The sequence below is a fragment of the Doryrhamphus excisus genome, chromosome 5 (assembly GCF_030265055.1).
Source record: "Doryrhamphus excisus isolate RoL2022-K1 chromosome 5, RoL_Dexc_1.0, whole genome shotgun sequence".
NCBI classification, from domain to species: domain Eukaryota; kingdom Metazoa; phylum Chordata; class Actinopteri; order Syngnathiformes; family Syngnathidae; genus Doryrhamphus; species Doryrhamphus excisus.
The window spans coordinates 21126851-21149535 of record NC_080470.1 but is presented as its reverse complement, the minus strand read 5'-3'; the positions used below and the strand labels follow the sequence as shown (position 1 = coordinate 21149535).

Genomic DNA, 22685 nt, shown 5'->3' with positions numbered 1-22685 from the left:
TACTAGTAAGAGTAGTCCAACTCGACTTTTTTTTTATCTGAACTACTTTGACACCCCCAAATTCCCTCCAATGTTGTTTTAAACATACAACGTTTTGCGGCTCCAGGCTATTTTTCTTTAGTGGGCAAGTGGGTGAAATGGCTCTTTTCATAGTAAAGGTTGCCGACCCCTGACCTAGCATGTTTTTGGAATGTGGGAGGAAACCGGAGTACCCGGAGAAAACCCACGCATGCACGGGGAGAACATGCAAACTCCACACAGAGATGCCAGAGGGTGGAATTGAACCCTGGTCTCCTAGCTGTGAGGTCTGAGCGCTAACCACTAGACCTCAATGGAGTCAATAATAAACTAATCATCAGGCTGTAAATAAAAACAATGGATCTCGTGCTCTTACCTCTAGGATCTTGCTCTTCTGCCCCTCATTGACCTTTCCGGCGAGGCAGCAGTGGGCTAGTGCGTTCTGGATGATGTGTTTATTCGATTTGGCACTTGGCTCTTTGTAGAGTTTGGGTCCTGAACAGAAACAGAAAAAAAAAGCTTTGAAACGACCTTGACGACCGTTCAAACTATAATGCAGTATAGTTGTAAACCACTGCAAATACATTTTGTCAAGATTTTATACAAGGACCACCTTTCTAGAATGTAACTTATGTTGTACACTAACCTGTGTACTCTGTGATGGATGTAACGGAAGAGGTGGTGGATCCATTCTCCCAGTCCTTCTCCCCATTCCTGCTACTGGAACGACTTGGGGACAGGAAACCATCTGCAGAATCCGGCCTGGAAGACATAAATCACAAAATATTAGGTCTCTATCAGTCCATTGGTATCAATACTATGTTTTATAATAACTATTTTCCCCCTCATCACTTCAATCAGTACGTAAACTGTTTAGCACCAATGCTAAAACTAACAATTAAGACGCTGACTGCTGCGCGGTGGCATAATGTGTTAATTACAGTTGAACAGCAAAGCTTGCAAAGCACAAGCGGTGGGTAGGGGAGCATGCTGGTGTGTTTAAGGTATATAAAATAGGCCAGTAAATTAGGACACGTGGTATTTAGAAGAAGTAACAGACAACCAAACACACCAAGAGAGGCATGTTTCCACAACACCTAATTCCATGTGAATTCTGAAGGGGTGCTGGGAACAACCACAGCAGTCCAGTGATGGTGTTGCATATCCAGTATACACCATCAAACACACAAGCGCACTGTGATGACCAAAAAAAGTGCCGTGCTGGTTCAAGTCAAAGCCGGTGTGAGGACCAAAGTGCATTGCAGGATCGGGACTACAACAACACAAAGCACCTTCAGTCACTACCAAGCGGGAACTCACCGTCTCCTTCTCAGTTTAGGAGAGCTAAGAAAGCAGAGGAGACTACCAGAGGCTAAACTAGCACTTCTGGCATGTGTGATAGAGCAGGAAAGAAGTAAAGGTAGGGGTAAGAGTGCAGGGAATTGATTAAATTGAAGACAAATACAGCACAGTTTCATACAGTTGTGACAATGCTTAGGTTGTTATGGGGTTCAGGCAGGAGTATTCAACTCAAATTCCAATCGGTCCAGATCCAAAAAACTTTCACTCATCTCATCGTCCTCTATCTATCACTCGTTCCTATATCATCTTTCCCTGTATGTCTCGTTTGCTTTGCTTCTCCTCTTTTCTGTCTCTGATGTATTCAAAGTGACAATATTTAGCAGCAACGCACATATTTGATTGGCTGGGTGGCATCAATTCGCGCCATCACTGGTTTAGTCCAAAGCAAAGGGCTTGCATCAAAACTCACCTCTGTGCTCTCTTCTCTGATTGTACGCTGTCGCCGTCTCCCAGATTGAGGGATGCCAAGGACAAGCTGGAGACTGCAACGAGATGCGAGTGTGAATCTGCATGCAGGAACACTTGCAGCAACAACTATGCATGTTGAAACCAGCGACCGGTGCACAACGTTATGAAGTGTATTTTTATTACAGTTCCAGACGTAGAAAATACACTTATCAAAACACAACAAGATTGGGTTCATCGCTATGGTTACCTGCTACAGCTCGGATGGGAGTTTTTGGGGAGTCCAGGCTATCACGATGGATCGACTTGGGTCGCCCTCGTCTCTGTCTGGTGCTGCCGGCTGGTCGAGCCTTAATGACGGTATCCATGTCCTCCATCAGCTTCAGCTGCTTCCTCCTGAGATACTCCTGCTTGATGAACTCCTTCCTGGCCTTGTCTTCCTCCTTCCTGACGCGCTCCTCCTCGGCTTTCAACCTGCGGCAAGATTACAAAAGTAAGCGCTTTTCTTCCGAGATGATGTCATGTCTTTGTTGTTTCAGGCAAAGTCTGCTATTGAACCGTCCATTTATGGGATCTAAAAATAAATGCATACCGAGCCTCCTCCTTCTTTTGCTCTAGCTCCGCTTCCTGCTGCATCTTCCTCTGCTGGCTTTCCTTCTCTCTCCTCATCCTCTTCTCCATCAGGGCTGCCCTTTTCTGAGCCATGTTTTCCTCTGCCTTTCCGTCCTCCTGAGACAAATAGGAGACACATACTTGAGGAGGACTGTACAGTAGCTTATGTACATACACTGCTCAGATACTTATATATAACATATATAACAAATGTTTGACAGCACTGTAAACTCGGCCTGTCAAAGCTATCAATTTTTTTGATAGCTTTTTTTGGATGTGTGATTAACATTCACATGTCCCGTTTGACCCTCGGCCCACCCTGTAGATTAAGGACACGCAGCAGTGTAGCAGTTGATGGGGGCCACAAGCGGGAAAAATATTGAGCAGAAATGGACAATAAAAAGGTATTATGTATAGTACTTTTAACTTCACAGCCCTGGTAGATGCCTGGCTCGACAAGACCAACGTTATTTGTTTCTACTGTAGCTGTGAGTTGCCTTTTTATGGTCATTTATACAGTGGTATCTTGGCATACGAGTGTTTTGTAGATTCCTGCAGGTCTCTGCTGATTTTTTGCTTTGGACTGCAAGCTAAAATTTGGGTTACGAGCCGGTAGTTACTTTATGAGCGTTCTGATTATTATTTATTAACAATTGAATAGCGTTCGGGCTTGAACTGCTGTGTTAGTCAAAGATGACGGAATAAAAGTTATCCAGAATAACAGCGGTGTCATACTTCCATGTTGTTCAAGTGGCCAGACTAAGAGGAAAGTGTGACAAAGTGTGTGGAAGAGTGTTTGTGTATTGTAAAAGAGTGTTTGGAAGTAAAGTTCTAGCCTGACTGTACTACAGTATAAGGACGCAGTCGTACTTCTCTGAACTGCTGACTGTTCCTGAGGACTCAATATTTATTTTTCTTGCACCCTGTTTCCTTTTCCCTAGTTGGTGGGAGTGTTTGCAAACCTTTATTTGTAATTGAGCCACAATTATATTTTCTTTGATGATTCGCTTGAAGAGAATGATACTTGAGTGATGGACAGTTTACCTTACCAATGTTTACTCATGTTTTTTATACATTGAGGACCGAAAATGTGCATAAAGCAAACATCCAGTCTCATGTTGATAGGTGTATTGAACTCTAATATATTTCAATATCTGTGATTCATTACTTGCCACAGACAAAAGGAGATTAATCATGATTAAATATTTCACCCGATTCACAGAGCTACTGTAAACCCAAACAAATGTCAAAAATAAGTGATAGGTTGCTATCAACAGAACAACAAAAGAAAAATATCCCAAAAATACTGCAATCCCCGACTACTATCATTACAATTACAAATCTAAAACTGTAAGCTTTTTGAATGATCCTGCAACAAGCTGAGTCTCATTACTGTACGATGAAATACTGAAGTAGCAAAGATAACATTCTACCACATATACCGAGGATCCCTGCACATTCACGATTCAGAATTCACGATATTGCAAATTTTTAGCATTAGCTTGCTGGGGCGTCCTGGGGCATCCTGGGGCGTAACTCCCGCAAAAAGCAGGGCTGTACTGCGTGGATACAAAAACCTAATATACAACGTAGGTTACTAAGCAGTAACTAAAAGGTTGGTTTATTTTGGTTCTTCCTTTGATGTGAACATCCCCTACCTATCTTTCTTGATCCATGCAACTTCCCTACAAGCACATCGCCACTGTGACGCCTAAATTATTCATATCAGACCCAGTTTTGTGACCTACATGGAAGCCCGCAGTCTTCACAATGAACACAACAAACAGCAAGATGTTCATGTTTCCTGAATCATTGACGTCATCACGCTAGGTAATGTATGACATTTCAGGAATTCAGCAGTTGTACAGAGGACTCCATCAGAAACAGCAACTGACCTTGAAGAAGAAGCCACGACACAGCCTCTGTTCCTCCTCCGCGACATCCACACCTCCAAACTCCAACTCCACGCTGCCATCAAGCGTCAGATCTTCCAGCGGCTTCACGACCGACAGAGGAACCTCAATTAGGTGGCTCTGGACTTCCGGCAACACAGGGATCTCTGTGGGGGTCACCGTGAAGGTCTCTACTACTGGATGGGCCAGAACTTCAGGAAATGATGTTTGTGCACGTTTAAGATCTACGCCAACGGTTTCCATATCAGTGGAGCGGCGGCAATAGGTGGGAGATTCCGGCTCTTGGCATTGGGCCTTTGAGTCCTCCTGTGTTTGCTCCCCTTTAGGAGAGCTGGGAGGAGATGCACAGACACCACTGAGCTCCCCGTCTGGGGAGAGGAGCGAGTCTGTCTCCTTGTTGGCTGATTGGAGGCCGGAAGCTGTCGGCTTCTCCCCCATGTAAACAAAGGAGCTGGCTGTGGGGGGGCAGGGAGAAAAACGCCGCAATCGGGGGATGCTATCTACAGACTGAGGGGCGGTGAGGACACGGTGGTACGGCGCCAACTTGAGTTCACTGGGGCGGACGCTGCGAGGGTTGCGTGAGTGGAATGAGGCGGATTTGCGCTTGATGCTGGTTGGAGAACGGTGGGCCGGGCGAGGCGAGTCTGCTGGGGAGGAAGGTCCTGAGGATCGAGTGACGGCACCACCTCGGTTGTACTTTTGTGGCGAGTGGCTTGCGTGAGAGGGAGGGGCGACCCGCGCCTGCTGATGTTGCTTCTCCCTCATAGCCATGATGACTTCCTGCTGCTGAGCCAGCCGCTGCATCTCAGTCTGGAGGAAGGCCAAAGAATGGTTGAGTTTCTCAATGGAGCGCGTATACTCGGTGAGATCGGCCTCGGTGTGCTGGGCGTGGCCTTGCCCACCCTCCTCGCCTCCACCAGGGGACTTTTGCCAACAGGAGCTCGTACTGCTTTGCTCCGCCCCGTCAGGTGTGTCTGCGCTGCTTCGACCACACCTCAAGATGGGACTTGCAGCCATGCCCTCGCCATCAACTTTGCCCCCTTCATCGCCCCCACTTGACGCTCCGTCGCCCTTTCTTTTCACCACAGTAAGAAAGGCAGAGTGTCCCACCTTTTGCCGGTGCCTGGTAAAAGCCGCCTCCACCTTCTTCTTTTGCGCTTCAATTGCTTTTCTTTTCTCCTCTAGTCGCATCCTCAGCTGGACCATCTCTGTTGCCATGACCTGAGCAGGGTCATTGGGCGGAAGCTGGACAGATGACGCTTTAGTAGGGACGGTTGGTGTTTGTTGATGAATGGGACTGTGTTCAGGAGTCGGAGCCCATGAAACTGATGGCAGACCTAAATCTGAACCCTCTGGTGTAGTTTTTAGGGAGCTGCTGCTCTCCCGCCCAGAGTCGGTAGCAGACGGATTCAGTTTCTTCATCTTCTGCTCGGCAAAGTTGGTCATCCTCATTGCAGAGGGGGATTTGCTCTGACTACTTGAGCAAGGGCTGGGTGTATCCATGTCCAGGTCCATGTTCACAGAGCAGTCTTTCAGCGAGGAATCCTCATCCAGCATGTCTTCTGTATGAATGTGGATACCAGTGTCAATCTCTGTGGTGTCCGTCGGGCTCAGAAGTCCTTTGGAGTCCAACTCGGACACTGGCTCCAAGCTACCGATGCCTGTGCCGAGGTCCGGACTGTGCAGGAAGAAGCCATTGTTGATACCTTCCACAGGAGGCCTGCTTGGGCTGTGAATGATCTGGAGGGCTTCCTCCATGGAGGGAGTTGTTGCTGTGACTCTGCAGGATCCATCATGGTAGGTCTGCCTGTCAGGTTCCATTCCCGCTAGGCTATCTGGGCAACCCTCCTCCTCAATGCCAATGCTTTGACCATTCACTGGCTGGAAGGACAGGTTCCGCTTTATCCCACCAGGAAATTGGTGGACCTTGAAACCAGAACCGTCATCAGTGCTGATGGACCTGACCATACCACGTGTGGCGGAATGAGGTGCAGGAGAATTTTCCTCTTTGTTGAAAGGGATGTCAAAGGAGACTCCATAGGGCCCGGGCCTGACAAAACAGAAAGGCTTGTTAAAGAAAACCTAAGGGTTGTTGAGGAACCAAGATACTACATTATGAAGTAATTTGCACTGAAAATACATTTCAATGAAAATATATTTTCCAGGCACAGGGCGATGTGTTGCGAGTAAAATACTCACCTTTTCTCTTTGGGCCAGGTACCGAGGTTGCTATCAACAAAGGACATGGACGTTGACCTTTTGATTTCAGCTGGAAAGAAACAACCATCAGCATCACGCATGTCCAATATGCATACTGTGTTGTTATGTTGAATATCGGACTACATGTACAATGTACAGTATGTCATGTAAACCACTCTCATCAGGAGGTGAACAATACCTGAATTTCCAGGCAGAGGTCGCAGGGGCAAACTAGAAAGAGAATGAGAAAGCATGACGGATGTACCGTAACAACGGACTAACAAGGTAAAACAACAAAAACTTAATCCGATGACACCACGAGTCACTCAGTCAGGCAATAATAAACGAACAAACAAGTCCATGAGAAAAATACACAAACAAGTCACTTTTCCACACAATGTAGCGGCTTCAAATACGACGAGTAGAAATGGTGAAAGGTGTGTTACCGCAGATTTTGTTTGTTTTATCACACAGTTCAATCCCACTCCACCATCTCTGTGTGTTTGCACGTTGTCCCCGTGCATGCATGGCTTTACTCCGCTTTCCTATATGTGCCCAGGGATTTGCTAGCCACCAGTACAGGGTGGACCCCGCCTCTCACCCCAAGACAGCTGGGATAGGCTCCAGCACCCCCACGATCCTCGTGAGGATAAGCGGTAGAAAATGAAGGATGAAGATAAGACACACTAGACTGTATCAGAAGTAGCGTTTCCCTGCATTCACGGATTGCACAGATGAGGAATAATGAGGTGGTTTGTAGTGTGATTGGCTCAGTTGAACTGTTTTTTTTTAAACTTAAAACCGTTTTTTGTGGACGATGGATGAGGCCCAGCCTCACCCGTGACCCGTTTTCGATGAACATACCTTGGTCTTTCAGGACTGGGGGGTCTTTCCAGGAAGCTGCTCTTGGTTGCCTTTGAGATGGGTGGGATATTCTTCAACAAGGATGAAGGGTCTGGGCAGAAAAACATGGACACGTCTGAATTGTGTCATATAGGAACAGCCAATCAACACCACTGACTTACTTTGAATAGTTTATTTTCCGGACAAAGTATCTTAAATAGAAGACGTCTTACCTGTGGCTTCGTGGTCCAAGATTCTAGGCTTCACAAAAGAGGGCTTAACGTCCTCAAACCACCAGAACAGCTCCGCCATGAACGCCAAATAGTTATTCTGAAAAATACAAACAAGAGAAAGATTCATAACTCTGATTGACATTTTAGAAGGCAGAGCATATCAGCGACCTCATTGATTTCCTATTTTTTAAAACTTGTAATTCATACAAATAATAGCTTCCTGGATCCCCAGTTATTGACTCAAACCAAATATAATTGTTTTGCCCAAACTACCAAAGTGGACCTGCGTTCGGTGGAGGTACTGCAAATATGGTCTGTGTCCAGAGTATCCATTTCTCCAGCAGAGAAGCAGATATCATGACAGTCCTAGCCTCCAAAAGGTGCAGTCTAGGACTCAATAGTACCGCTGTTTACATTCAGGACATATGCAAAGTTCAAATGATGTCAACACAACCTGCGCAGCAGAGAGCCAAGATTAAGGCATTAACCTCATTTCTAAAATAGAGGTCAGCTATTTATTTCTGTTCTCAATCACCTACATGCAGAACACTGGGTGCAACTAGGCATGTCTGTACTTTTTGGGTAAGAAATTGGGTAAGACTACATTCTCCATTTGCTTATCAAATAATTGCACAAGTGAAAAAGTTACATTGTCATTTTACCTACATGAAGGTCAACTTGGAAGCAGTTTAAATATACAGTTCCATTCCTTTTAGATGAAACAAGTGGCTTTAATGCAGGCATGGTTCAAAACTTCCAGAAATTCAAGTGTCATTAGTCTGAAGTGGGCAGTTCCTGAAGGGGACCTTCTGGCACACACGCAGACACATGCATATGCAAAGTGAGCGCAGTGTGACGGATACGACCTTGAGGAAACAAGCCACCCCCATCAGAGACAACGCTGCACAGCTTAACTCTCAAGATAGCCAATTTTCTCCATCAGCAACATTACTCTCAACCATGCATTGGCACATTTACATGCACCCCCCACACACACAGTAAAAATAGCCCAAGCACACCAGGGAACTGGAGGCAATTAATGTAAGGTACAGGCCACCCCCCTCAAGTGTAACTGCAGCTACTTATCACTTCACATGCCAACATGCAGAGTTGAAAATACCAATAAAAATACCAAATCATCACCAGTTGCCAATAGTAATGCCTGCAATATCACATAAATGTCTCCTGTTACTTTGGGATGACATAAAAGTACGAGGACAACATTGTTGTATAAACATTGTTACCTTTGGCAGTGCTCAGCATTCCTGTTGTTTAAGAGGACCAGAAGACGAGGGGAGGAAATGTGAACAAAAGAAAGATCTCCTGCGGTCTGTCTGGCCCACAATGGTGGCAACAACCCAAGATGACGCCTCTCGTCCCATCTGTCCGTTTAAGTGCTGCCGACCGAGAAGGTGTGAGTGCTACAGCTTAATGCCATCAGTCAGCAGCCGCACGCACACTCTCCTCATTGACTGGCATTGCAACCTTGTAGTCTGGCGTGGTTTGGGTAAGGGTGGGTGGGTGGGGTAATCCTCCTCAGAAGGGAGGGGCACGTCAACTGACTGTGCTATCGCTTTGTGTTAATTGGACACAGGAGGGCCCTGCTATGCATTCATTCACAGGGCATCACTGTCAACAATTATTGGGCCAATGGTTGGTTAAAGGTGTGAGGTTCAGAAACAGCAGCACTCCGATAGATGTCAATCAATTAATCATCTTGAGACTGACTGAGCAAAAAAAATACTCTAATCACTGATGTTTAATATTCCAAAACTGAAAAATCCCTCAACAACTACAGGGCACTGAATGGATCACAACTGGACTGTTGAGGTTGTCTTAGAAGACTTTCGGCCCCTCATCCATTCAGGCTTCATCACCTCATGCTTAAGACTAAGTTGGACAAACACTAGTCTGACTAAATGTAAAAAGCAGTACAATACAATGACAATAATTACAGCCAAAGAATTACAGGGGATCTGATTATTTGAAACACCCATAAAAAGATGTATTTTTCACACGTCCACATGTTTCTCAAATGTCCTCTCCCAGGAAAAGCAGCTAAAAGATGGTCGGAGAAAGGACACAGGAGCAGGACAGCGTTCTTTAGCAGACTGGTGTCCATTGTTTTACCTGTTGGTTTACCTGTACATGTGCCGTATCTTTTGGTACCTGTATCTCTCAGATGGCTCAATGTTCAATGAATCAAACATTTGACATTACCATTTTCGGACCGTCCACAAAAGGCTAAAAAGTAGCTGCAGTAAGTAACGAGGAGCCATTATGTCTTGGTACTCATCCAGCTTACGTTTAATACTAATACCAAAATAAGTGGCTGATTTCCATGGCTGTGTTAAGTCAAAAATCAACGCTATATCATTTTAGTCCAACGTTTTATCTTCAATGGTAAATAACCTCATTTGGTCCTCCGGAGTTATCTCGCTGCCTTCAAATTCTATTGCTTTGCTTAATATTGCCCCTCCTGTTGACATTTTATTTCAGAATGTCAGATCAACACCTCTGTCACTCCACACGCCATAATGAGCTCTGTGTTCGAGTGACGGCCCAACAGTACTGCTGCGGAGGGTGTGACTGCAGGGGGAAACTAGGTCAAGGTTGCTGAATTGAATGTGCTTTTATGCAGCATGAACTGCACCACTGGTCCCAGAAAGATGCTTTCTTAAGCAATCAGGTGCAATCATTCATTCATTCATTACCGCTTTTTCCTCACGAGGGTCACGGGGGGTGCTGGAGCCTATCCCAGCTGTCTTTTGGGCGAGAGGCGGGGTACACCTTGGACTGGTGGCCAGCCAATCACAGGGCACATATAGACAAACAACCATTCACACTCACATTTATACCTATGGACAATTTGGAGTCGCCAATTAACCTAGCATGTTTTTGGAATGTGGGAGGAAACCGGAGTCCCCTGAGAAAACCCACGCATGCACGGGGAGAACATGCAAACTCCACACAGAGATGGCAGACGGTGGGACTGAACCCTGGTCTCCTAGCTGTGAGGTCTGCGCGCTAACCACTAGACCGCCGTGCCGCCCCAGGTGCAATCAGTGTCCGCTAAATACTGAAACTGCCAGCCCGACATGATTCAATTACTTTCAGGTTGCGTATGAAATTGGCATTTTGTGCATGAGACAATGCAATTTTGGCCTTGAGGGAGAGACACAGTTACATCTGCACTGATGGACGGCGTTGTGTTTGTGCTGACACAAACTGCTGCATCATACCACATCCTAGGGCAAAGTCAAATTCCACTTGTTTGAAAAAACGGCTTGTTTTTACACTAAAAACTCATTTATGCTTACCAGTGGCATCAGAAAGAAACGGCTTGTTTTCAAATTAAAGACTCATATATGCTTACCAGTGGCCTCAGACATATATGCAAATATGCGTACTATTTTAAGAAGGAAATAAAACAGTCCGGATGTGAATGAGATATAATGAAAGACCAGCTAAGGGAGGCTAGTGGTTACTTGATGAAGACAAATTTGGATTGAAACGTTTTTCCAGTCTGAGTCATAGGCGCTCATTTCTCCTCTTTCACGCTGACTTTCTTGGCTCTGGAGTGTACCATCTGCTTTTCTAATCTTTTTTTCTGTGCAAATCCAGTAGAAAAGAACAAGGTAGCAGAAGCACACACCGATTTGTTAGGAGTGTAAGGGGCTGCAAACACTTTCCGTTTGAAATGGTATTTTGTTCTTTTCAAAAGGGAGCCCCGTACGCAAAACAACAACAATGGTGGACTGCAGAGCTGCGTCTGTGCTGCAGTTGGCGCCATTAGCACTATTGCAACAAAACCTTGCTTTTTGTGTGTGTGTCACTTGTGTGCATGCTTTCTTCTTTTATAGTTTGGTGTGTCGCATTTTTAAGTCTTATGCAGTTTTGTCTGACATGTCTTACGTACGTTTGATCAAGTGTAGAATTACTACAGCTTCTGTTTGAACCGCCTGAACTGAAAATGAGACTGACAAAATGTGTGATGAAGGAATTATGAGGCTGTTCAATTCTGATGCTGAAGACGACAACTTTAGTGGTTTTAGTGTTTAACTAGCCATATTACACGCACTTCTCAGGGCTGTTTGGAAAACCAAAAGTTGAAAAATATTTTTCTGTAGTAACATATTTCTTTGCGCCACATATCCTGTGTTACGTCATGTTACTGCTTTTTATTTAATAGCAGAGGAACCGGATGCTCACTTCAAGCCTTTACTGGTCAAACATCTGACCATACTTTGATTATTCCAATGAGTTGAGAAAATACCTTTAGGCTGGACGAGGCATACAACATGTCCTCCAAACTGAAGTGGCAGCAGCCGTCCAGGTTGTCTCTGCAGAAGTCCTGAATGAGTTGCACGTTGTAGAGATGATCGGCCAGTGTCATGCTCTCCTTCAGACACACATCTGGGAGCACAGAGGGAGCCATCAGTGTGGGTTAGCGTTACTGCTCTAGTGTAATGGCGTTGGAACCTTTTGAGTTATTTAAGTGTTAGTAAGTGAATGAATGTCATCATCGAGGGGGCGGGGACCTGTTCCCGTAATTGATGACAAGACAATGCACACTGATTGATCTTTTGTTCTGATGAGTAAATGTGTGAGATTGCTAACGAGCCCAGCATCACACATTAACACATTAGAACAGATATGTGATGGGATTATGGCACATGGTTTTAATATGAGTGCAACAGGAACGACTCTTGCGTCATGATGATAGTGTATACCTACACATACAAACATATCGTGTATGTATGCATACGGATAGAATACATAAGAACAGTCGGTTTTCATGCTATCCCCAAACTGATGCTTTTATTTTTGTCCTATTTTAACCTGCCTGATTTTTCCTTTCATATTCCATCAAATGCCCTCAAATGCCATCAAGCTGCCCTTAGGATGAAAGAAGGAAATTAGCCACCGGCTACAATCTTTCACATTCACATGAAAACGCAAGGTGCCTGTCTTTCTACAAATACAGCTTTCAATGGAATCTGAATGTGAACATACAATAAGATAAGATAAGTTATGCCTCCATTCCTCCCTCAGTGGGGAAATTTGCATTGTACAGCAGCAAAGAGGACAGAGCCAGTTAAACAGTAAAACATAAACAATATAAACAACCTAAAAGTATGAACAAATTAACAATTTGACCCAGGGTTAGGGTTATATACAAATACAGTTTACAAATAATCATGCTCAGGTTAGACTAACTGACTGAAAATCAGAGTATAAATACCATAAACATCAACATGTCGAGAATGATCTATTTTAAATGTATTTCTTTACTTAGATTTTGATCTAAAAACGATGTTGAGAGCAATGAGAGGTCATTTCATATTGCTATGATTTGCTGTGATATAGGAGTGGAATGAGAGCAAGGATTGAGTGCATCTCCTTGAGGCGGTTGAGTTGTTCATTAGTTGTGAAACAGAGGATCATTTTTGACATTGGATCAGTTAATATTGTGAAAATGAAGCGTTTTGCTAGAGTACCATGGAGAGGCAGCAGCTGGGGGCAGTAAAAGTGCAAGAGAGCACCCAGTGCTGAGCCATCTGTGCTGTCCTTCAGCAGGTCATCCACCGGAGGGATCCAGGGAATCACCTGAGCGCTGCTTTGCTCTTTCCTGTAGCGGGCCTGGATGACAAACATGAGAATGTTCTCTTAGTCTCTCAGCAGGTTTTAGGGCTGGGCGACATGTTGATATTTTTTAAAGTAGGGATATTCCTTTTAAGCACGATATGATAAACAAACAGGGCGGCACGGCGGTCTAGTGGTTAGCGCGCAGACCTCACAGATAGAAGACCAGGGTTCAATTCCACAATTCCACCCTCGGCCATCTCTGTGTGGAGTTTGCATGTTCTCCCCGTGCATGCGTGGGTTTTCTCCGGGTATTCCGGTTTCCTCCCACATTCCAAAAACATGCTAGGTTAATTGGCGACTCCAAATTATCCATAGGTATGAATGTGAGTGTGAATGGTTGTTTGTCTATATGTGCCCTGTGATTGGCTGGCGACCAGTCCAGGGTGTACCCCGCCTCACGCCCGAAGACAGCTGGGATAGGCTCCAGCACCCCCTGCGACCCTCGTGAGGAAAAGCGGTAGAAAATGAATGAATGAATGATAAACAAACATATGGTTCATATGGATATGGACTGGATTTGATGCGTAGGTCTCTTGTTTCAAGATGGTGCCCGAGTAGCTACAGTGACAGCTAAGTTAGCTACAGCAACTCTGTGTTTCCTGCTGCGTTTTTGTTTAATAGTACTTTATTTATTACTTCCTTATTGTTTTTGTTTTTCTGTATCGTGTATGGACATTCTACCTAAATATATCGGGATATGGGTTTTGGTCCATATCGCCCAGCCCGAGCAGGTTTGATTAAATGTTTCACATTTGTAGGAAGCAATGTGAAAGCAAACATCATTCAATTGCTTTGAACGTCAGTTTGCTGATGTAAATGTGAGGAATGCAACATAATACTGTGGAAAGGTTAGACAGCTCTTCCAAGAATCCTAATATCTCCATGTCAGCTGTGTTTATACAGACATATATTAGACAGCGTTCCAGTGCCGAATGCGGACAGTCCACAAGGAGAATCATTTCCTGCCAAGTGCTGTGAGACTATGAGAATCTACAATTCTATGAAAATAGCACTGTGCTTATTTTATTGTGCGCCCCACCGTGATCGGAGGATGCAGTCTGCAGTAGTTTCACAGTTGACATCCTCCATTTTACACATTGCTTAATCCTGTGTTTCCGTCATCTGTACCTGTGTTGGAGGTTCCAACAAAGGTATGAAGCAAACATGGCTTATGCAACAGTGAAGATGTGATACAGAAACAGGCAGTTTTACACCATAGAGGAGTACCTTGAATCCCCACCCACCACCATCGCGTGCAGCCTTTATGCTAAAATGGTGCTGATGATAGTGGGTCCGAATGTAAGCCACTAAATAGGGAGCATTGTAGTTTAGGTCTTCTGGTCTAAAGTCTAAAATAGTGGGCTGCAAGGTCTTGCTCCTTGTGGTGTAAAACTGCACGAAAGCAGCCAAGTGAAGGTACCCAGGGTCGCCACGGATGGAAAGGATTAACTGATGAGTGGACTTACAGGCACAAGCTTCATGTACCACTTGGTTGGTGACTGCAGCAGCAAAAGACAGCAACAACAAAGAAATAGCTGTTAGTGAGATCAGTCGCCAACAGGGTTGGCACACACAAGCAGAGACAACAAGAGCATGAAAGAAAAAAACGTGACGATTAAATAAGCAAATCATATGGCGTGGATTTAAATGAGACATTTAAGTCATGACCTAAACAGGTCACAGAAGAAGAAAGAAATGAGTCCTCGGCTTTACAAGTATCAGATGAAATATCGGGAGAATGTCATGGCACTCAGATATGATGGCTTGTTGTCAAAGCACACTTTTGGTCAGGTGACGTCATCCTTTTTAATTGGAGTGGATTTGCTCATCCATATGGAAGCTGATTTTCCCACTCTGGAAGCCACGTTCAAAAAAATACAGCTTCAGGTCACCCAGAATGCCGTTCCCGTGTGGATGAGAACCAAACGATAAAATACTGTTTGACCTGAAACCCTTGACTGTGAACGGGAATGAAGAAAAGGGCAACCCTCAATCAGTGCGAAAGGCAGCAAGAAGATGGCGGGATCGTTGGTCGCTTACTTAGATTCCCGTCATGTGGTTCAAGTAGCAGGACTCTGAATGCTAATGAAGTCAGCAGCTGACGCCTGATGGCATCAGAGCAGGAAAATAATCCAATCCATGTTCATCAATTTGCCCCTTTGAAGTGTTCTTAAGGTTGGCCTGCTTGTCACGAAAGAACGAGTGCATGAAGATTTGCGTTTATACAAGAGTGCAGATGAAAGAGTTGGAGTAGTGATAAGGAGAGTTGATAGTGAAATGTTTCAGCTTAGATTTGAACATTGCCCAGGCTGAAGATTCGCACATCTTATGTTGCAGATTTTGGCAGCGTATAACTGAAACGCAGCCTCAACGTGTTTAGCCCGGACTCTGGGCGCCCGCAGGAAACTGCTACCAGAGCTTCTCAGAGCTCAAGATGGTTCATGTGACTCTAACATGTCAGAAATGTACTTTGGAGGGGCAGCGCGTGACAAGATGAAGGATGGAAGAGACAAATTCTCAAAGTGCCACGAATTTTTAGTCTGGTAAAAAAATACGTGATAATAAAGAATGTCAGGGAACTGGAGTCTGAAGCCTTCAATTGAATCAAAAAGCACCAAGTACAGAAGCGTAAAGCCTCATTTATTGCGGCTAATTGGTTCCAGAACTGACTGTGATGAGTGAATGTCAAAGGCGAGGAGGAGTGTAAATGGAATTATACTTAGAGCATATGAAATACAGTTTTTAACACCATCACAGCCCCCCCATAGTCACCTTTACACCGCTATTACCCAATACAGTAGACATCACAGGAGAAAATAAGACATATTGGACATCAATAACACATAACATAGACACACACGTCAGCAGTGGGAGAATTTCTTGTCTTTTTCTGACTAGCGTACTTCCTGCAGGGGGTATTGTCTCATCAATGCAACACTACTGACACTTTACGACTGTTGTAGAATTGTAGAATAATTTTAATGCATCTTCTGATGCCTTATTTTCATTCATTGACCATTTTTACACCGGACAATGTCGTGTATACGTGCATACATATCGAATACAGAGGCATGACTACATTGTCAATATAAAAGTGCTTGCCCCCTTCCTGACTCCTTGTTTTTTTTCCACACTTCAATGTTGGATGATGCTTCAATGCAGAAATTGATGCTGTCCAACATTCGTATTATTATTATTATATATGGTTATGGTTATGGTTATTATATATGGTTATATATATATTATATATGGTTATTATATATGGTTGACGTTAGCTTGCAGTTCATCTGTCTTGTTGCAGAGTGAGCCAATGTTAGCTAGAATGACTGAAGCGAGAATTCGATGTTTCACATTCTTTAGTCTGGAGTATCTCTTCTGGCAGCTCCTCCGAGGACAACTCGGTCGGCCTGCAACCGCGAAAGCGAATCCCTGGAATATGTAGTCCGCGACGTGTCCGGAAGACCATGTCCACTTATTTTGCAGAATAAAATGCTAAATAAATGGACATAGTCTTCCGGTTCAAAGGACTGGGAGACATTTTCAACACAAGCTCTCCACACTTTCATTTATTTACAAGTAGATCTACTGTATATATGCATATATATATCTACTGTATATATGCAACAGTGGTTCAACACTGACACGACGGGCTGCAACGAGAGACCACATGTGATTGGTGGGCTGCACACACGAGGTCATTAAGTCATTAAGGCGAGTCTGTGCCCAGCCACGCGACACGTGAAATGTATGTGTGTTATTGTACGCTTGTGCATGTCATCGTGCACGCGCTGGCTGGTTACGGCATCCCAGAAAGCAGAAAAGTCTTGATCGTTGTCGCGGAGGTAAGGACCAATCAGCTGGCATTTCGTTGACTGACCGACCAATGAGTAGACAGGATGCTATTCAGTACAGTACTTTTACTGGTAACTAGTTACTTTTGTAGTGGTTTTTGGAGAAGTAACTAGTAACTATAACATTCAGTGACCTCCCACAAAGCAACTATTGGCCTAATTAGACGGTAGAGCGCCGTTTTTTCTGGTTAAAGCACAGATTTAGCCATGGATTCTTGCAAAGATGAAATCCCAGTGTTTCCTTGGATGAAGGCTGGATTTTGATGGCTTAAGTTCTGTCGAGGAAGCAGCTTCCAGATAGCCGAGTGACACAGACGTCAAGGACTTCAATTCATAACATGGATTTTGCTGAGCTCGTCTGAGGCTGTCAGTCAAAGTAAATCTGCATGTTTTTGCTGAGAAAGGAGTTAAGACTTACCCGAGGATTTCCTGCAGTCTCTGCAATTTGTGTCTCCTTTTTTGTCTTCTGCTCCTGAGCCACAATGTCTCTCAGATACTCATTTATCTAAAGGGAGAACAAACACACTGATATAGTCTGTATATACGCTGTATATAGTCCGTATATAAGTGAAACCTGTATCCCACTCTACTCGGCTTCATATTGATCAAGTTTAATCAGCTGTTAATCTAGTGAATTTTAGACTCTGCCTTAGCACTCCAGCAGAAAGCCATATGTCTGCACAGCAGGAATCGCATTCTGTGTGTGTGTGTGTGTGTGTGTGTGTGTGATGCAAGCACAACCAGAAAAAAGCAATTAGACTGAAATTGGCAAGCCAAATTAACAAGCCCCTGCTACTGTATTTACAGATTTAAAGTGCACTTTGGTGCTTACTGCATGTGCACAAGCTAAAACCGGCACCAACCTTATTCATCCAGGTGGTGACGGCATCCTCTGTATCGTATGGCGTATCCTCCTCAGAGTGGCGGGATGAATACTGGCGAATGCTAGCCATCACCTTCTCCACACTCACAGTTTTTGCTGCGTACGCTAGCAGCAGAGAGTCAATCAATGCCAGATGAGCGCTCTGCAAAATGAAGAGGGAGGATGGGATGGAGCGGGATATTTTATTCATGGTAGCAACATAGTAAGCTGTGTTATGTAATTGAATGTATGTGACATTTTTACAGTTAACATATGTGATCAATATCGGTATGGGACAATCTCAGTCATGGATGATCAGTATCAAAAAATCAGGAGCATATAACCCGGATGGCATATCCCTACACATAGGCATCCACACCTATGGACAGTGTAGACCAGGGGTCGGCAACCTTTACCACCACAAGAGCCATTTTAATTTCATTTTGACTCAACTTCACGTTGAGTACCAGGGCTCGACAATAACGTTGTACCGATGGCCCGGGGCAAGTTAAAACAAAATTGGGGCAAGTAAATCCAATCAGTGATATTCCCGTCGGTCAAGTGTACTTTAGCATGCCGTACTGGCAAGAGTTTTTTTTAAAGCGGTTCTTGTTGGGTGTTGGTAAAACACGGACTGCGTAATTCCGGTGGTAATTTGCAAACCAATCCTTGCAAATCTTGAAATGGACCAATCAGAATCGTTTATTTAGACCGCGGTCCGTAATCCACAATCCGCGTTTTACCCACACCCGTTCTTGTTCGCGATCAACCAATCAGCGATCGTTTTACTAGGAAAACATCTATCATGGCGTCCCTGCAAACATCGTCTAATTCTTCAACAACTTCTGAAGGAAAACAGCAAAAAGTGATGAACCAGTGCCTCCTAAACAAGTATTTTATTAGCGGCAGCAAATCAAATGATGGCACAGGTGAGTGAATCACATTGCTGTGACAATTTGAAGTGGTCACAATGAAACACCACCCATTAGATCCAATACCAAGTGCTGATTTTGCACAAGCTACAAAATCTAGCGCTTCCATTTCTCTGTGTATTTTTCTCACCTTTGCTTCACAAATTATTGTTTGACCATTGCGCATTTTTTTCTGGATTAAAAACACTTTACTAGTACACAAATGTGTCTATTCAATAATGTTTCATTGTGGTGCACAACTTATAAATATCACTGCTTACTACGATGTGTAAGGTAGTATGGCATGCCATGTTAACATACATCTCCACAAATTTTCAGACATTTCTCCAAATACAATGCATCAGTACTATTATCTGATGAATTATCAGCATATATTGATATATGATATCATTATGGCAGTCTTTTCATTTTACATGGGGCAAGTTCGGGCAAGTAGTTCTCACCTTAAGGATTCCCCATGGGCAAGTCATTTTTGTTTTTAACGTAGAGCCCTGCAGTACTATCAATTTCTACATGTTGGCAGGTGTGCACTAACATTGAAAGTACACCCTGCTTCTCTCACCCCCGGGGGGCCTGCCCCACTATTTGAGGAGCGCTGTGAGGATTTGAGGATCTACCAAACCCACTTCGATGAAAGCCTTTTGTTCTGTGCTCATATATGCTATGACATGCTACGTCACAGTGCTAGTTGTGACAAGGGCCGCAACTAACAATTAATCTGAAGCTTGTTTGGATTAATGGAGTTGGCGCTAGCTGGACCGAGTCAATATGAAGCAAACACAAACAGTTAGTGGTTTGCTCAGCAACAAAAGATGCAAACATGTTGAGGACTGTTTCCCAAAGTCAAAGCTGAATATGTAAAAAACAAGGACAATAGGTCTGAGGAAATGTCAACAATATTCATGTTTCGACTTAGTGATGATGTTGAATGCTTTATGCTAAATGCGTTCGATGTTGCAAGCCAGTAAAAAGCCAAACCCATTGATGTTCTCCTTCATCAAGTCAGTCCAAACACTTGGGAAGTCCCAGCTGAGAGACGCTAACAACCCAATAAATACAAACATGTAATGAGAAGGTGGTTCTATTCCCGAGAGACCTTTTCTTTCTGCAATCTAACATCCTTTCTGCATCAGGTCTGGATATTGATTTGAACCTGCTGCGGTCTGAGGACATTAAATGCTCTATTTTGTAGACCAGGTGCAGCCAACAGCGCACCCACGCCTCCCTCTTTGCCACTTGGGAGGGAGAGAAGGCGTGAGAGGGTTTAACACAGCCGAACGCAATCTTAACCAATCAAATGAACGCCTCTCATTGCCTTTAAATGCGCCGGACTGGGCCGCGCATCAGAGGCCACCATGCGTGGGAGCAAAAGGTCACGTAGGAGCAAAATAACATAGAGATGCACGGCACCTAACTGTGGGGAGTGGAAACCAAAATATTTGAGTAAGTTTTGAGCTTTGAGGAAGAGTTGCTGTGTAACAGAAAAAAGAGTGGGAGGGAAGGATCAGCTGACCGTGTGGAAATGTCAGACACAAGCTGGGGGTGGAAAAGCAGCCTCGGTATCTGGATGGATACTCACCACCCACAGAAAAGGCTTTGCCATTTGAAATAAGGACTCCCCTCTCTCACATGTATTCATTTATTGTGATGTAACCTTTAGATTAGCGCTGTACATTTTCATTCCTTCCTTCCAGCCAAATAGTCTACCATGACTCACTCGGGATCCCTTTGCTTTCATCAACGATATTTGCTACCATTTTTGCATCCTGTAAGTCTAATGACAAAGCGTCCGAATACTTTTGTCCATAAAACAGTTCACCTCATAGGACCGGATGCCCTTGAAAGTCAGCGAATTCTAAGCTGCAAACCTTGCCGATGCCAACCCCGTGTCTAGTAAAAAAGAAACCTTAGGATTTCCAGTGAGAAAATGAACCGAGTGAACCAAGCAGTACTGCAGTCCCCTGGAAGAATCTGGACACGGTCAATTTGAAAAGTAGTCTACTGGTTTTGGTATCACAGGCCTGGGTGAGAGGTTTAAATTAGGGTCTGCCCAGCTTCTGGTAAGCTCCCACACCCTCAGCTGGACATGGAAAAGCACTCTGAAAGCACCATCTCTGATGGGGGCGGCGGAGTGCCCCATCTCATATATAAGTAGCCCGTTTCGCTAATGAGGCTCACAAAGAGTGCATGTTCTTTGCAATATTTTATAGGCGTGTCTCTGGACATTCGACTTGCGAGACAAGATGATCCACGAGGGTCCGCCAGAACGAGAGCTTAAAAATTATTTTCCCAGTGTTCCAATGTTCCCAGTAGCCTCCTGGAAACACTCCCATCAAGCATGCCCGAAGCCATTCTTCAGGTGATGAACAGGAACGCTGGAGCTGCTTTTTGTCACCCACCCCCCCTTCTTGCTTTTGGATATTTTTGGATATCTACTTAAAACCTCATTAAGCTCCAAATGTGCTAAAGCTACATGCTAGCTATTTCATGTACAGCTATATAAATCTCTATCAATATCTACCTATATTTACATACTATAGAGATCGATTTAGCATTTATTGACCACATTGTAATTCATTCATTCATTTTCTACCGCTTTTTCCTCACGAGGGTCGAGGGGGTGCTGGAGCCTATCCCAGCTGTCTTTGGGCGAGAGGCGGGGTACACCCTGGACTGGTCGCCAGCCAATCACAAGGCACATATAGACAAACAACCATTCACACTCACATTCATACCTATGGACAATTTGGAGTCGCCCGGAGAAAACCCACGCATGCACGGGGAGAACATGCAAACTCCACACAGAGATGGCCGAGGATGGAATTGAACCCTGGTCTCCTAGCTGTGAGGTCTGCGCGCTAACCACTCTACCGCCGTGCCGCCCATTGTAATTATTCTTGATCTAAATGTAAATGACTTTTATTTGATTATTTACAATTATTTTGATACTTACAGCTAATAAAATCCCCCAATCTAGTATCTCTTCAATATTTTCAACTGCTGGTTTGCGGTCTAATCTGCAAATGAACTGCAAAATCTTCCTGAGCATTTAGTTTGGTTTCCTAGTGTAAAGTGAAGTTTTGTAATAACTTTTGCACAATAAGCATGCCATCTCAACTCATAACTTTCCCATCCTATAAAAGAAGTTAGCGAAGAAGAATAGGAATTTGAGCAGCCTGCAAATACATTCAGTGCTGTTTTATTAGCGAAGATCTCTGAGATTACCACCTGGTCTACATATAAACACGCCCGGGTGTCCATACTGTACTACAGTTCCTTTAACAGCCTGCCCAACTCTCAGCTTTGGACACACAAACGGTGTGGTGTGGAATTGGCTCTGGGAAGGGAGCTTTTGAGCGGTATAGCTTCCTCCTCACTGTGCTGCAAAACCTTGCAATTGAAACAAGAACCTCCAAGTTAACCGTAGGACAGCAGATAACGCCAACTGGTCTGAGTCTGCAATCATAGCTAAAGTGTGCACCAATGAACATAAATGCAGCCCCGCTTATCACTGAATTACTTTGCAAGTTCATCTGGTTTCACAACAATGGTGCGTTTAAGGACAAAAAAGAGCAAAATCGCAACACGTGACAAAACACAATGAAGCACACACGGGTAAAAATTGGGGGCGTTTTTCACAGTAGAACATATCTGCTGAAGATTTTATCCATAGGATCCAGTATTTTAGCATATATTATTACTGACTCAGAGTGGATGACATGTCGGCCTATTTTTGGAAAAAGACGATTTTTGGACCGGACATTTGCAGGGTCATTAATGCTGAATGACATGCGGGGATAGGGCGT

General features: G+C 44.2%; 1 protein-coding gene across 4 annotated transcripts in view; it reads right to left on the bottom strand.

The window, feature by feature from the left end:
- Positions 1 to 22685, bottom strand: part of camsap2a (calmodulin regulated spectrin-associated protein family, member 2a) — a 33972-nt gene that overhangs the window by 3074 nt on the left and 8213 nt on the right. Inside the window, exons 3-18 of one of the 4 annotated variants that reach the window (XM_058073157.1) lie at positions 17949 to 18110; positions 17504 to 17590; positions 14701 to 14733; positions 13087 to 13228; positions 11862 to 12001; positions 7586 to 7682; positions 7374 to 7464; positions 6709 to 6740; positions 6510 to 6579; positions 4293 to 6360; positions 2378 to 2514; positions 2036 to 2259; positions 1790 to 1862; positions 1339 to 1404; positions 665 to 780; positions 395 to 513 (exon numbers count right to left, since the gene is read on the bottom strand). In XM_058073157.1, the coding sequence (XP_057929140.1) occupies positions 395 to 513; positions 665 to 780; positions 1339 to 1404; positions 1790 to 1862; positions 2036 to 2259; positions 2378 to 2514; positions 4293 to 6360; positions 6510 to 6579; positions 6709 to 6740; positions 7374 to 7464; positions 7586 to 7682; positions 11862 to 12001; positions 13087 to 13228; positions 14701 to 14733; positions 17504 to 17590; positions 17949 to 18110 (3657 nt within the window). The remainder of the gene's footprint in view (positions 1 to 394; positions 514 to 664; positions 781 to 1338; positions 1405 to 1789; positions 1863 to 2035; positions 2260 to 2377; positions 2515 to 4292; positions 6361 to 6509; positions 6580 to 6708; positions 6741 to 7373; positions 7465 to 7585; positions 7683 to 11861; positions 12002 to 13086; positions 13229 to 14700; positions 14734 to 17503; positions 17591 to 17948; positions 18111 to 22685) is intronic. The other 3 variants (XM_058073158.1, XM_058073159.1, XM_058073160.1) reach the window with 3 other exon arrangements.